Source organism: Crocodylus porosus, unplaced genomic scaffold, assembly GCF_001723895.1.
Source record: "Crocodylus porosus isolate Cpor-Errol unplaced genomic scaffold, CroPor_comp1, whole genome shotgun sequence".
Lineage (NCBI taxonomy): Eukaryota > Metazoa > Chordata > Crocodylia > Crocodylidae > Crocodylus > Crocodylus porosus.
Window position 1 is genome coordinate 16,384,560 of NW_017728922.1, and position 16,299 is coordinate 16,400,858.

A 16,299-nucleotide genomic window follows, 5' to 3' on the forward strand; every position below is an offset into this window, starting at 1 on the left:
CACTTAAAACTTGCAAAGTTTATTATTAATTTGGATGTGCCATACACACGTGGCAGCTGAGGGGAGACCAGGCTCCAACTGCCCTTCACATTCCCAGCTTGGGATGCAGGTCTGATTAGGAGGACCCCAGGCAGGAGCTGCTGAGTGTTGTGCCAAACCCGCCCCCCAGCCCAGCAGTGCAGTAAGGCAAATGTTTGAAACTTTCATTTAAAAAAAAGGGAAAAAAAAGGAAAGGCAAAGCCATTTGAACAGCTGCTCAACGGTACATAAAGTAGAAGAGAGAAGACCCCGTGTCCTTCACTGACTCTGGGAAAGCGGCCTGTGGTGGGGACAGGAAAGCTATGGACTCAGGTACTGGGCACTGAATGTGCTCAGTTGAAGTTTATAAAAAGGTTTCTTTTAATTACCAACCTTCCAGACTCCCCCTGGGAAGCAGGATTCTCGCCCTGGGAGTCAGCTAACCATTCTTATTGCCGATGTGCCAGTCCCAGAAAAAAACCTGCCTCAGCTGCTCACAGTGGCATCAGGTTTGCTGTGCAAGTAGCAGCAGCAAAATCTTATCTTGGTCCTTACAGCGAGCGAATCTGACTGAAGGGAGATGGGCTGGGGAGCAAAGAGATGCCATTTTTGCATAGTCATTTGTAATGCTGCTCTAGCAGAGGGGATAACACTTGGTGTAAATGTCTCTCATTGCTTAACTGCTGTGGACCGTTTCTCCTGAGCTCTCCAGAAAAAGCCAGAGGCTCCTTCCAGCTTCAGTTTGTACTTTTCAAGGGGAAAACTCTCCTGCTTCCTGGCCCTTCTGCCAAAACCCCTGGGGTTGAGCACAAATGCAACCTTGAAACACCAAACACATGGAGAGGATGAGGGGAGAGGGGAAAGAGCTTGAATTCATGGTCTGCATTTCACATGTAGCCACGCTCTGCACCTCCTGGGGGATGGTATTTCCACCCTGTGCCCCTTCTTCTGATGCACCCCACAATGCTGCTGTCCAACTTCCCAAAGAAAAGTCTCCAATTTTCCTTTAGAGTAAATGGAAACCACAACTCCCCCTGCCCTCCCTCCTGCTGCTAGGTGTGATTTCAATTCACTGCCAGCCAGTGCCAATCCACAATTTTATGGGCCCCCCTGCAAGAAATAGTTTTGGGGTCCCCTGACATGGGGGTTGGGGGTGGGGGCAAGCGGTTGAAGAAGCCAGCGGCAGCAGCATGGGCAGCTAGGGGTGGGATAGCGAGTGGCCAGATGTGAATCTGCCAGCAGTGCCAGCGTGGGGGGCACGGTGAGCAGGCGGACGTGAAGCTGGGGCTGGCAGCAGTGAGGGGGGAGTGACAGAGGTGGGTGGCTGGACTCAGGGGGCCTCTTGGCTGCAGGGCCCCTTGCAGATGTAGGTTTCACAGGATAGGAGGGGCTGGCCCTGCTGCCAGCTCTTCCTGATGGACTGTGTTCTGACTTAGTGCCTTTGTGTACGCAACCCCCAATGGCTTGAGCTGTCACTCTCCCTCTGCCAGTGGGAAGCTGCTGGGCTTTTACCCAGGATCACTTATACATTTTCTGTGTGCTCTCCACTCTGCAAGAGCCCCTGTGTTATCCAGATCCAGAAATGGTGCAGAGTGGGAAAATGAATGTCCATATCAACCACAGTGGGGGCTTGATCACTACATCCCCAGAGCATGCTGTGTGCCAAGCAGGAGCGAGTGTGTAGCACAGCCATGGAGGAGCAGAAGAGTAGTCTAAGAGTTTTCCAGGGTTGTTTGTTTCTAGAAAGAAGTAAACATCTCCAATGGTTTTCCCCCAACATGATGAAGATAAATCAAATAGATTATGGCCTCAGCTCTCTCTGGGCCCAAGACGCAGCCCTGATTTCAGCCCAAGCACTGCTTTCAGTTCCTGCTAGCTTGTCCAGACATGATGGCTGGTGCAGTAGCAGAAATCACAGCTGAAGGAAGCAGGGAGATACTTCAGTAGAGGCCATGTGGCCTTAGCAGCAGGTTTTCAGCCAGCTCTTACAGTCTTTGCACAGAACTCACTGTCACAATTAATGAGCTGTGAATTTCAGCCCTTGCTTTCAACAGGTAACATCCTGACAATCAGACCTCTTTGAAAAAACCCTCCCCACCCCACCCCAGTCACCCCAAGCTTTGCGTGCTTCTTAATGGAGTCCATTTTCCAAGGAGTGCCAACCACAGTGATTATTTCAGAACCAGCATGGCCTCTGTCCCGTCTTTCCTTGTCAGGTAGAGTCCGTGAGTGAGGGAGTATTCTCGCCGGAGGAAGGCGTAGAAATAATCTGAGATGAGCAGGATCTGCAGAAGTGACATGCAGAACAAACAATCCATTAGCTGTACAGCCTGCCAGCCCAAGATGTCTTTCCCAGATCACCCCTCTGCTGTAGGGCAGTACTCCAACCTAACCTTTTGTAATGCAAAAACTGATAATCCCAATGAAATTCCGTCTTTAAATTCGGACAAACTGCTTCAGAATGATTACCTCTGCTTTAGAGAGACTGTTTCTGCAACAGACTCAAGCACTGGAACAAGAGAGAGACTGCAAGACTTGTTGTTTAATAAAAAGGAAAAAGGGCTGTGGAACTCTCACAACTACCAGGCAATGCACTGACAGGCAAGGGGAAGTGAAGACAGACTATGGGATGCTGCTGTAAGGCCAGTGGCTGAGCAGGAGATGGAACACAGGAGTCTCTGCATTAACTAAGAGATCATGCTCCCCCTGCAAATAAATATAATTCATATTGAGGCAAGGCCCCCCTCCCATTTGTACACACATCCAGGAAAGGTACTACTGTGTGTAAGAGCACAAAAGCCACCTCAAGCAGCACTCTGGTGGATAGGGCTGAAGCCCAGTAGTTCTGAAGGACTAGATTTTTACAGCTATCAACATGAGAAACTGCTTTTGTGGGACCCACATTTTCTAAGTGCCAACAAAGCCCACCCATCCTTGGTAACGCTGCTTGTTATGACCCACTTTCCATTTAAGCCCTTCAGATGAGCGTGTCCCAGGACAGCTATCTTCTCCACATGGTAACAAGAGTCATATCTACCCACTGACTAGAGCTGGGGACCTTTCAGTTCCACACACGGGTTGCACTAATGTCCCAACAACAAACCTTAGTGAGTGGCAACTGCAGAGCACTTGATAACCATTAATCAACTTATTCAGGGAATTCATTCTTATTCAGGGAATTGACACCTCACCAGCCATACCATGTTGTTGCTGAATAGAGTGAGGGAATGCAGTCATGGGTAGGCATTGCGAGTCCAGAAGGGAGTGGACTGTGAGCTAGACAGCCTGCAGATTACCTCGAGAGACTGTTGAATCTCTGTCACTGGAGGTTTTTATGTGCAGGGTAGACACACACACCTGGAATGGTTTCAACTTGGATGATCCTGCCTTAAGCAGTGGGTTGGAGCAAGCAACCTCTTCAGGCCCATTTTTCTATGATTCTAGGCTGAATGGGTGGAATGCGAGGGGCTGGTGGAGTGGGAAGGAGGCTGCAGAGAGCCGAGACAAGACTGGAAGAGAAGGAAGAAGAGAAGGACAAAGAAGGCTGGATGCACCCAGGAAACAGAAAAGTAGCAACCATAACTCAGCGTGGGTACAGTGCTGATAAGCAGGCAACCCCTTTGATCTGAGACCCTTACTAGCACCTCACTAGAATGGAAGGAAGTGGCAAGGGACTTAAAGCTCCCCCCATACCTCAAAGGAGGGATTTTATAAAAGTGAAAACTAAGGCATAGATGGCTAACATACCTTGCTTGAGAGTACAGTGAAAAGCTGTGTCAGAGGAGCGCTTCACAGACAGGATTCTGTCTCCACAACACAGCCTTCATTGTATGGACAAGTTCCTGGCTCCCGAGCCCATGCTCAACTCTAGCAGCGGTCGAGATCTCCATGGATGGCTGCAAATCACTTTCTACCTGGAGAATAATTTGGTTTCTCACTCCTATCATTTCTGTGTCCTTTCCCCAACTTCGCTCATCCCCCACCATGTTCTTTATTACTAACGAAACCTGCCACTTTGGAGCTCATCTCTGCCTAGAACAATGGAGAGCAGTGCAGATGATTATGTCATTCCCGGTCAAGACTGGTTCCTTCAGGGGGAAGTTTCTGCACACCTTGCCTGGACATGCCTCTCCACTGTGGCAGAGAAACAGAGCAGGAGCTAATAGTCTCAAGTGAAAGAGACTAGGAGAGCCCTGCAAGACAGCAACAGCAGTCCTACAAGACATCTGTTGTTACAACAGGCTCAAGTTGCATTAGAAAATGTATCACCTTGCACAAAGGCTGACAACAGACAATCCCCCCGTTTCTGCACTGCATTACAGGAAGGCAATCCAGTAGCTGGTTGCAGCAATGTGAACCTTCTGCTAAACTTCACGTTAGATTGATAGCCATGGATATACTGAGATATAAGTCTCTACCTTACATACAGTGCATACACATCCTCCATTCAGGAGGCTCTTTCTAGAATGTTATTTTTTTCAGCATGAAGGTGAACATAATTCACTCTCATTGCCACTGCAAACACTGCAGGGAAACCTGCTGCATCAGAGCAGTTTACACTTCATCTGATCTGGTATCCCATCGCCAATATACCAGCCAAAGCAGGATGCTACAGCACTGTAACAGCTTAAATAACGCTCAGCCCTGAAAATGGTCTCAGAGGGAAAAGGTTCTTCCCCACCTGCATTTGATTATGCTCTGAGACATGGTCATTTTCAACTGGGTAAAGTCCAAACGGGGCAGTTGCAAGGGTTTATGTTTAGATGATTTCCCTATCCTGTCACCTTGCTAATACCTGCAGGAGGGGAAAAGAAAGAACAATCATTCACAAGGTGTTTCTAGTCTCATTACCACTCTAGTGACTTGGCAGACAAGGCAGCACACTTGTCCAAGGGAGAGAGACGTGACAATTAGTTAACACACCCCAGAGTCACTAGGAATGACTCAGTTTTCCTCACATGCTAACCTGGTTATTTTGATGCTCAGCATTTCTGTACTCATGAGCCTGATCTTCTTTTGGACATTGTGCAAACTAATAAAGCTGACAACAGTGCCGGGGGGAGTTAAGTCTTCCTCTCTTTTTAGAAATGGAGAAGAGAAGTGAAGTGAAGGCTGTACAACCAGTTAGTGGCAATTGCAGGACAAGTCACTTCAGCTCCACACCAGATTAGTTAATGTCATGATGAGACTGCAAGGTGACTCCACTTCTGAAGTGCTGCAAAATTCTCATATGGAAGCCATACAGCATCGTTCCCTCTAAGCTGTGCAGTGTGCGCAGCCACGCATGCCTGCATGGTCGCACAGCTTAGAGGGAACGCTGAAGGCATGACAAAAATGGAAAGCATTGTATAGAAACCTACACTGCCCTAGAATAGTAAACCTACTCCTCCGGCCCTAAAGCAGAGCTTTATATTTACTCTGTTGTGTTCAAAGGAGTGAGAGTGTGATATCATAAATGCAATGAGACAGCATCTCAGTGCTATATAGCCAAGAGTTCCTTGATATCATGTACACCTCTCAGCCTTCTAGCAAGTGTAACATGATGCACAATGCTGAAGTTCATCACCTCCCCACCTGCTGCTTTTGGTTCATATTAAATGCCAGGGCAGACTGACTAAGTGATTACATTGCCATACCAGTCCATTAACCAAAGCACCCCCTTTCCATACCTGCAGACTGATCAGTCCCAGTGAATCTCAACCCCCCAGTAGCAAATCAAGGCCCCTTTCAATAGTGCTCATTTTTCAAAGCCTGAATTTCTTGATTTCCATGCCTTGAAAATCCAAACCTAGGCACAGCAAGAAGCCATATTAATACATGGAACTGTTGTTGCAACTGGGTACTGTTTCAGTGTGTTGGTAGTGCTCATGCTGCTAGGTCAGGAAAAGCCCCAGGCCTCTGGCAATTCAAACAAAACAGTCACCCAAAAATCCACTGCCACCTTCCCTGCCTTCTTAATGGAGACGCTCCCCACAACTGCTTTAGGGCAGGAGGAGTAGGCAGTGATGCCCCAGCTGCAGCTGACCCGCTCTTGTTTTGAGGAGGGGCTGAACCAAAGAGAGACTGAACTATGCCAAATTAGTAACATTAAAGGTAAGCCAAGATTGGTCTCTGATAACAGACCTTTGGCTTTGTCTGTATCCAAGGCACTCTGAAAGCTACTAAACCTCACAACCCCCAGTGGAATGGGCGAGTGCCTTCCAACAAAGCATCGAAGGGCATGGGCACATGAGGTAAAGGAAGATGTGAGCTTACAGCTCAGACTAGGCCATGGTGACTACCAACACGCACATGCTTACCCTATCATAGGGGTGAAGCAGTTTGACCTTCAAATGGAAGGGGGATAAATTACCTTACGTTTACCACAGGTAACAGCATGCACACCGGCTGTGGATTAACTGACACACAAGGAGTTTGCTACTTAGCTTGCTCCTGTGCCCATGCCTCAAATCACAAAGAGGAAGCAATCTGAAGCAAATATACTCACATTTATTTCAATAGGTAATTTTCAGCACACGTACAATGCATCTGAATCATTTGCTGCACTAATAAACACAGGCTCAAAACATGCATCTTCATTTCAGCCTGAAGGTTTTTGTTCAGCAGCTGTTTTAGTTCAGTGGTTCTCAAGCTTTTCAGGCTCAAGGCACCCCTTGTTAGAGTCCGGGCTCCTCTCAGAAAATGCCACCCCCTAGGTTTCACTCACTTGCTGACTACAAAAAAATACTAAAGCAATTTCTTCTGTAGCAAAGAACTCAGAAAGACCACAGGAGGTTAGAAGGTTTTTGACACAATGGATTCCTATTTGAAAACTCCAGGTTTAACCTGAGAATCATGTGTAGGTGCTTGCACACCTAGCAGTGCTAATACTGTGCGTTATTCTGAAAGTGATTCTTGACTGAGAATCACTACTCTAAATCCTTCCCGTTTAAAAGAAATACAAGTAAAGAAATACAAGTAAGTAGAGATTTTAGGATCCCTTATGATTCTGAGATGCATTCAGACAAGAGAGTGTCGATCATCCTGCACAGCTCAAACTAGACAGTGTCAGAGGCTGCTGTTCCTTGAGGTAAAGACATCAGTTTTTCCTGATTGTAGCCTCCAACTTGCTCCTGATTCAAGTTACAAATAAAATGATCTGTTATTGTGTTGCAAGTGCTGATATCTGTAAGTGTTAGCTAAAGTAGTTCAAGCCATACAGAATGCATCTGTGCACCTTAAATTAAAATACAACGGATCAAAGTACCGTGACACAAACATCAAAATAATCAAAGGGAAGTTTGCTGATCCAGTCTCTGTCATCTCACCCCTGCTGACATAAAAGCCTTGTCCTGCAGCTTCTGGTGTCCTGCAGCATTCCTGAAATATCCCCTCTCCACCACCAACTACTGCATGCACTCTCCTTTCGTAACTTCCTCAAAATATGTCCCTTTCTCCCTTGTTTAATGTCTGATTTCTCTGCCTCTGCTCATTCTTTAAACTCTGAAAGGCTTTTCAGGATTTATATAAAAGAATCAACTGAACAAGTAATTGACTAAATGTATAATTAAATACAAAGTTACAAAAATACAAATTAAATGCAAGTGGGGATCCTCTTTTGTTAATAAACCAGCACTGGGAAGAGCCTGGGTATAAGACAGGTGAGGAGGTGCCTAAGGACAACAGTTTTCATAAGGACGTAGAAGTCTAAGACCCACTGGCTTTCCTGGAAGTTTGGATGCTCTGGAGATCACATTAAGTCTCTTCAGAACTTGTGAAAATGTTACCTCAGGTCTCCAAAGACCTGATTCTGCGCTGCTCGTGTCTATGGGACTTTCATTATTCACGTCAGTGGGTGCAGGATCAAACCCACAGCATATACAGACTGAAGGCCAGGTAGCCTTACCTTCTGCTTTAGCTCTTAAAAAAAATAGTAATCTTGGTTATGCATCTTACTGGGGACAATTCTGGACTGGACACCTGCTATATCTAAGTGCATGTGAAAACCATTCCGGATAACTACTGAGACACAAAAAACCAAGGAACTCCACCAACCAAATGAGTAGGAAAGTAATTAGAGTGGCCTTGAATTCAAGGTCTGCTGTTTTGTTGGCTGGGAAATGTATGTGCTACGGTCACAAAAAAGATTTAAGGTTTAGCAGCCTACCAGAAGTCACACCTGGACAATTCACTTCCTGTATTTATTAATGGCATCCTTCATCTTGAAAAAAAATCCCCAATCATGCTGCAAACAGAAACTCATTTGGAGATTATCTCCAGAAGGAGCACTTAATTCACCAGCAAATCAGGGCCAAGACGCAGGGTGAAACATGAAAGCTGCTCGATAGCACACAGCCAAGTTATACAACCAGCTAGTAAGGAAAGAATGTGTTGATGAAGCTATATGGTAGTACAGTGAACATAATTGACAAAAATTACCCTTACTTCCAGTGGAATGTGGTCAGGGCACATGTTACCAATTCCCTCGGGACCAAGGATTCCACAGGAATGATCACAAGTGGTCAGGCCCTCAACAGCATCTGTAACACCTATCCACATGCTGATGGATTAATTCTTTGCTTGCTCAGAAAGAAGAGCATTACCATGTGCCAGATCTGCAGCACTTATGTTTCCCAGAGAGGTCTCTCAGTCCAGTACTGATCTGTGCAGACCATTTAGAAAGGCTGAAGGGCAAAATGGTACTGCTGACTTAATTCAGAGCTCCTAAAGCCATTAGTAGTGAAGCCTGGAGAAAGTACACAAGAGATCCTATGCAGTTACCTGGATCCACTGAAGGGCTGGGCTTGGAATATGAATTCCAAATTATTTTCCTATGTGCAACAGCAAAATAACTCTCTAGATACCACATGCATGCACACATGCACAAAAGGATGGAGAAAGAGATCAAATGAGAGACTGTCTTGAAATGAGTAATTGTTTTTGTTTCACATTTTAACAGGTACTGTGCCGGGTATGTTTTGGAACTGTACGAATGGATCTGGACAAAAGGCAGTGGGGCCAGTGATCAGATTATAACATAGTATCTAATGACCAGCATGAACAATGACCATATTGGTGCCATATTTGCTGGTTTTGAATCAGACTAGGAAAACTTGGAGGGGGGTGGCTGGGAGGGGAGTTCCTAAGAACAGGAATGCAGAGGTCATAGTCAAGACTGCTTCACGTTCCCTCCAGCTAAGCAGGGCTGATGAAAAGACACCAAAGTGGAACGTGGCAAAGGATGACTTGGTGATCAGAGTAACCCAGCAGGTTCTCAGACTTCAAGAAGAAAGAGAAGAGGGTAAGGCTAGAAGGAAGGAACAAAAAGTTCAAGAAATCTGTGCAATGAGGGTGAAACACAGTGACTCATGTTACTATGGATGCTTGCAGATGTGGAAAAAAAACAAAACGGCGCTTTATTTTAAACTTGGCAGGCTCCCACACTGAGCCCAGCATATGCCCAAAAGAGGCACTGCATTAGTTGGACCCAGCTTTCCCAACATCTGCATAGATTGGGCACTTTAGTGGGGCTTTTACCCAATAGCTGATTGAACTGGGCTCAAGTGCCTGATCTATACAGATGCTGCAGAGCCAGGTCAAAATAACATGCTGCTGCTTTCAGTAAAGCACGTTTTTCCCCAACGTATGTCAGTGCCCTATGTTCCACAGGAGGAAAGCAGGTCTTTGTAGTTCCCTCCTTCCCAATGTTTTCAACAGAAAATGCTACTTTATGACATAAGTTTATAAAAACAACCAAGACAACAGACAAACCTCTAGCCACAGGTTAGCAGCACTACAGCAAATTCCTACTGCATGGGATGCTGCATGAGGATTCAAGATAATAAATGCCCCATGTGTTTACCTATCTAGATGAGGACTATCCAACTGGTAGCTGAGGGGCACAGGTGGCCCACGAGTGGTTAATATGCAACTCCCAGGCTTCCACCCAGACACCGCTGCCCCTATTGCTCTGGCTGCAGCAGAAGGTAGGGAGACTGGGATCTCCCTCCTTCAGTTTCTTTGCATGCCCCCATGCCATGGAGCACAATCGTGCAGACAGGGTGCGAGGGAAGCCAACAGGCCAGAGGACCCATATGGTGTGATGCAGCAGGGGAGTTCACAGTCAAGGAACTGAAAGTGAAATGGGGTGCCGTCCATGCTGCAGTGGTGTGGAGGAGGGGATGGAGGACAGCCTGCAGCCTTGAAAAAGTTGGCCTGATATAGGTGTATACTACCCATTCTGACTGAATCAGCAACATCAGTTAGGAGATCAATGTGCACTTCTGGCATATAGCAGCAATCATTATTAATTTGCAAGGGAATAAACATCTAACAGGAGGAACCAATGAGCTATTAACCCTAGGAAATGCCCTGTTATTGCCAACTCAGTACATTCCTCCTCCCAAAAGAGAGACATACTGGCATTTCTTACAGATTTCTGAACAAGCGACTCATACGCTATTTAAAGCTGAGTAAGACCAGCTTCTTTTGTGCTTTCCAGCAGCATGAAAAATGAGGTGTATAAAGGAAACAACTGTTTAGAAGCAAGTGAAAAGTGGAAGAGTTACTCTCAATAAAACTAAACTAAAAAACAAAACGAGCTTGTAACATTTCTGTGACTTATTTTTCTTTTTTCCCCCTTTTTTTCTTTCTTTCTTTTTTAATGAGGCATTTGTAGCACCACCCATTGTTAAGGTTCCCTGACATTTTCTATTCAACAGGCCCTGTTCCTATTCAGTAGGCCTCAGGTCTCTGCCATTTTCCTTTCAGTACAAAATTTCAGCCAAAAGAGTTAAGCTGTTTTCAACAATGCCACAGGTGAAAATAATGTTTTGCCCATGCAAAAAAAAAATTCTCACAACCTTTTTTTTGTTATATGCCTTCTTGCTGCTGCCTTTAGGAAAATGTGTCAAATTTGGCCAAGATACAAGGCAGCAAAGGGGAAGGGTGGGGAACAATCAGTCTATATGACCTCAACCAAAACCTTCTGAGATTCTGCACTTGCCAATTATACTCCATCTCAAGACCTTTTCTACAAGGCAGATGCAAACTGCATGGGGGCCGAGTACTGGAACTCAGAGGAGGGAGGCTGTCTCTTCTGTGCTCTCCATGACCCTGCTGTAGGTGCCTTGACTTCATGGAGGAGGAGGAGGAGGAAGTAACCCAAATTGAATGCAGAAGGGAAGAGAAGCCTGACAACATACATATACCTGGGACTGGAGGACATGGGGGAAGGGAGAGATGGAAATGGACGCTGGTTGCTGGGTTAGGAAAGACAGACTAAGTCTTGGGTGGATGGAAGGATCCATCAATTTTAAAGCCACAAAAAGACAACTAAGATCAGCCAGTGTGACCTCAAAGGAGACAAGGGACCAGTGGGCTAAAAGGAGAAGATTGGGACTCTGAGAAGACACGTGTGATGAGAAACCAACGTGCAGGGGGAAAATGGGCATTGGCTGGGCAAAGGGGTGAGGGAAAGGATGAAGAAACAAAGGCAGAGCTACTCAACAGCTACTTTGCCTCAATCTTCACAAAAAAAATTAAGCTGAAGCCAGAAATCTAATAGCGATTATCTGGATAAGGAAGGGGGTAAGCTGAGGGAGGAGATAAAGACAGTCAGAGAGCTTTTGTTGGATCTGAATGAATTCAAGCCAGCAGGGCTGGAAGAGCTTCATCTCAGGAACTGCTAGAGGAAATCTTGGAGCCCTTAGCAATGATCTTCATGAAGTTGTCGGAGACGGGCAAGGTACCAGAGGGTACTGGAAAAGGCCAGCATCATGCATGTCTTTCAAAAAGGCAAGGACCACCACCAAGGGAATTACAGACTGGTTAGCCTCACTTCAATACCTGGAAAGTTACTGAAGCATATCCTAAAGAAGACCATTTGCAAGCATCTGGAGGAGAGGCTGATGGCAAGCAGCCAGCATGGATTTATGAAAAACAGATCATGTCAAACAAACCTGATCTCCTTCTTTGACAAAATAACTACTTGAAGGGAATACTGCGTCTATAGTTTACCTGGACTTCAGCAAGAGTTTACCTAGACTTCAGCAAGGCTTTTGACAAGGTCCCACATGACTTTCTCATACACAAGTAGGAGAAATGTGGGTTGGACAAAACCACTTTAAGGTGGAGAGAGAACTGACTCAATAGCTACAAGCAAAGGGTAATTATTAACAGGAGGTTTTGAGAGGAGGCCCACAGAGGTCTGTCCTGGGCCCAACGTTGTTCGGCACATTTATTAACGATTTAGATGCTGGCATAAAAAGCTTCTTGAGCAAGTCCACAGACAACACAAAACTGGGAAGTACTGTGACTATGTTGGAAGATGCAAGTGCAATTTGGAAAGATCTCAACAGATTGGAAAAATTGGGCTGGAGCTAACAGGATGAAGTTCTAAGTGGAGAAATGCAAGGTGCTACACTTCAGGAGGAATAATCAAAAACACAAATACAAAATGGGTGACACCTAGCTGGATGGCAGCACTATGGAAAAGGACTGACTCAGTATGAGTCTGCAGTGTGAATATCGTTTTGAGCTGTATGAATAGAAGCACTAGATGCAAGATAGGGGCGGTAACAGTGCCTTGCTACTTGGCACTGGTTAGGCCCCATCTGGAGTACTGTGTGCAGTTCTGGGCTCCACATTTTAAAAAGAAATGTGGAAAAGTTAGAGAGGGTCCAGAGGTGAGCAACAAAAATGATCAAGGGCCTGGAAAGCAAGTCATACAAGGAGAGGCTGAAGGAGTTAGGCATGTTCACCTTGCGGAAAAAGCCCTTCAGAGGGAACATGATAGCAGTCTTCAAATACCTGAAGGGCTGCCATAAAGAAGAAGGAAAGCACCTTTTCTCTCTTGCTGCAGAAAGGAGGATGCTGACCAATGGCTTGAAAGTTGCAGGAAAGTTCATTTAGACTGGATATCCAGAAAAACTTGTTCACTGTTAGAACTGTGAGGCAGTGGAATAGACTGCCTAGGGAAGCTGTGGACTCTCCATCACTGGTGGTGTTTAAGAGGTTGAACACCCACTGGTTGCGAATGATTTATGTTCTACCATAGGGATTTCCCATGCTTCTGGGCTTTGCTGCTTGCCCCCATGCCCTCTCCCCCATCATCACTTTTTTTCTGCTATACGTTTACAGTTGTTTTTAAGCCTTCTCAGAGGCATTGCATGTTGGCTACAGTCAAGGCCAGGGACTTCGACTGGGATGTGCCAGTGCTCCTGCTGGGAGCAAAGGCAGAAGTTCCTGGCTAGAGGAACTTGTCTGTCTGGCTCAGGGTCACACTGATCACCATATCTGGAGTTGGGAAGGAATTTTACCCCATGGTCAGATTGGTATGGGCTGTGGGGATTTCTGCTTTCCTCTGTAGTAGGGTGTATGGCCCTCTACCTGGGACCTCTGTATACTGACAACATTTTAGAGAAGCAGGACATTAGCTGCTGTGGCTCCCCTGCTTTACCTGTGGCAGGTTAAGGTGTTAGCTCAGTGTTGTGTCAGGGTTGATGGTAGTCTTATGCAGAGTTCAAATTATGGTTGTATAGCAGGGGTTGGAAAAATACAGCCTGGATTTAGCCTGCCAAATGATTTTATTCGGCTCGCGGGGGGGAAGGGGGGGCAGTAGCACTGGATAGCAGAACCTGGGTGAGCCGTGCTCAGGCTGCAGCCTCTACTGGTGGGCGGCATGGGCAGTGGCCGCTGGGGACACTGGGCTTCTGCCCCTGCTACTGGGCTTCTGGGCAGCCCTGCCCACCTGCATGGTACTCTATGACAGAACATCTTGAAAGAGTGCCAAAGAAGTGAAACTGGAAGCCAGCAAGATCACAAAATGTATTATGTTGGAGAGAGAAGGGAGCCCAGTGATGGGGAGAGGGAGGAGAGAGAGATTGGATCAGGGAACAGGAATGGGGTAACCAGGACTGATTGGACAAGAAGACTGGGAACATCGAGCTGGAAGTTCATTTGGAAAGGGGGGAACTGGAAACAACTGGGCAAGTAGATTATGGATATAAATAAAAACATTTGGGATAGGACAGAAGGGGTTAAGCTTGGCAGAAATAGCAAAAGTGTCTGCACCTATAGGAGCTGGCTGCACACACAAGCTTGGAATAAAATCCATGCCGTCTCAGCGGCACCCCATATGCTGCCAGTAAGCATCTGGGAAAACTAGCATCAAAATCTCACACCGAGGATGACAGCCTACTGTTGCTATTGTTTATTCCTTCAGCTCAAGAGTAAAAGTGCTGCAGAGTCAGTTGAAAGGTTTCAACCCTGCTGATGACCCTTGCTTGATGTGGGCATCAATATGATGCCACATGATGGCATTGCTGTGCAGGCCAAAGGGGGAGTTTGCTTACAAATGATACCCAAAACATCGCAAACCTGAGCAATATTCTCTGAAAGTAAAGTCAACACCCCAAATAAGCTTGCCTGTGTAATCATAACTCAGATCCCCATGTGCCCATGTATTATGAGACTATCTTTAATTAGATTGTCATATGCTATTTTTACCGTACGGTCTCAGCCTCATCCAGTACATAGGCTAAACCTGCTCTGCTTGGGCAATAAATTGGGATAGGGTCTTAAGAAAACCAGGATGGGATCACATAATTAAAGATTATGTCATAATACCAAGAGCTGGATTAAGGTCACACAGGCATCCTTATTTCTGGCACTTCCTCATGCAGTTTGCTTGACTTTGCAGCTCTAAAAATGTTCTTTTAAAGCAGCTGTTAAATGCATATAATTATTAATAAGCCAATGAAGCCAGGAGTAAATACCCCCTGTTCTAAGTTCTTAGAACCCAGAAGCGGTGGAAGTGGGGCAGCTCTGCCCTGCAAGGAAGGTCAGGATCCCAAGATCATGAACACTCCCAGAAATGCAGGTGAACTGGAGGGGACTGAGAATTACACTTCCCAAAATGGGAACTGAAATCAACTTCATGAATTTCACCTCAAAGGTAATGAAGTAGCATAGAACTGCCCTGTAAAGAGAAAAGCTTGTCCTTCATATCTTTGTGCTCTGACTTGTTATTTTATGTAGGGACAGTCAAATTACAACCCCAGTCCTTCAGGTAATCTAAAGGATCTTCCCATACTGTGCTGAGAACAAGAAACCAGCAGCAACTCATAGGATGGGAAAGGATAGCTCCCTCCCATTTCTCTCACTGGAGATCCCACTGGATCAGCACAGCACTCAGCTACTCAGCAACTAAACAGGGAGCACAGATTGACAGATGCTTCTGGAATCCCTCCCTCAGCAGATAAATGATAACACAAGAGGTACAAACTTCCCCAGTGACTGACTCAACTGTAATTTTTCACTCCCAGTTGGAGCCATTAAGATGCCAGCATGATTAATCACCACCAAAGACCTCACTAATTGCCACAGTCCTTCAGGATCAGCTAGTGGATGCTGGTGCTAACTGAAGCTGTGCTTCTATGCTTGGGCTTCTTGGTTTTGGAGATGAGCACTAATGGAGTCATGGCCCCAAGTGCTATCTGTCACTGTTACCAAACTAGAGCACTCAGAGATGTGGATTAATAGCTTTGGCACTGAAAACAAATCCAACAGGGATTTAAAATTGCCCACCAGCAAGTAGTGCAAGCCTCAACAGTCAGATGGCAGAACAGTAGTGGTCAGCAGAGAAGAAATCCAATAGGGCTTGAGGAACTCACAACAGCAATGTGGAAGGCCCAGGCAGACTAAGTAAATACAATGGAAAAGAGAGGAGGAAAAATGTTGGCAGTGATGGCAGCAACACACCTAAAGAGGCTAAAATGGCTCCAACATGTCTAGCCCCCTGCCATCCGTGGGATTCATAACCTCTGGCAAATCTGCCTTCCTCCCTGGCATCTTTACTTCCTTTTACTTTGCACCCAGTTATTCCGGTATGAATCAGCTGCAGGGCCCCATTTGTGATCTACAACAGTAGGAGCCACCTTTTTAGTGGGCATGCCACAAATTGCCTATACCCTGTACAGGAGGGATCGTGTAGATAAAAGGGACAGGGGTGTAGCTTTCTATGTTAAAGAAAACTACGTGTCCCTGCAAGCTGATATTGGCAACCAGGGTGGATGACTGGAGACCCTCTGGGTTAAAATCCATGGGGAACATGGCACAGGAGACAACGGTGGGAGGCTACTACAGACCTCACACCCAAAGTCCTGAGCTTGACCAGGAGTTTGCCCGGGAGCTGGCTGAGGCCACATGCTCCAGGACCATGGCTGTCACAGGTGACTTCAGCTACCCGGACTTCTCGTGGGAGGATCACTCAGCAAAATCTGAGCGGTCGCAAAGCTTCCT

At 46.1% G+C, this 16,299-nt stretch overlaps 1 protein-coding gene across 1 annotated transcript in view; it reads right to left on the reverse strand.

Moving 5' to 3' along the window:
• The window catches only part of PIGU (phosphatidylinositol glycan anchor biosynthesis class U), a 48,794-nt gene continuing 32,495 nt past the window's right edge, over positions 1 to 16,299 (reverse strand). The window contains exon 12 of the mRNA XM_019539734.1: positions 1 to 2,303. Coding sequence (XP_019395279.1) covers positions 2,190 to 2,303 — 114 coding nt within the window. The 3' untranslated portion in view covers positions 1 to 2,189. The remainder of the gene's footprint in view (positions 2,304 to 16,299) is intronic.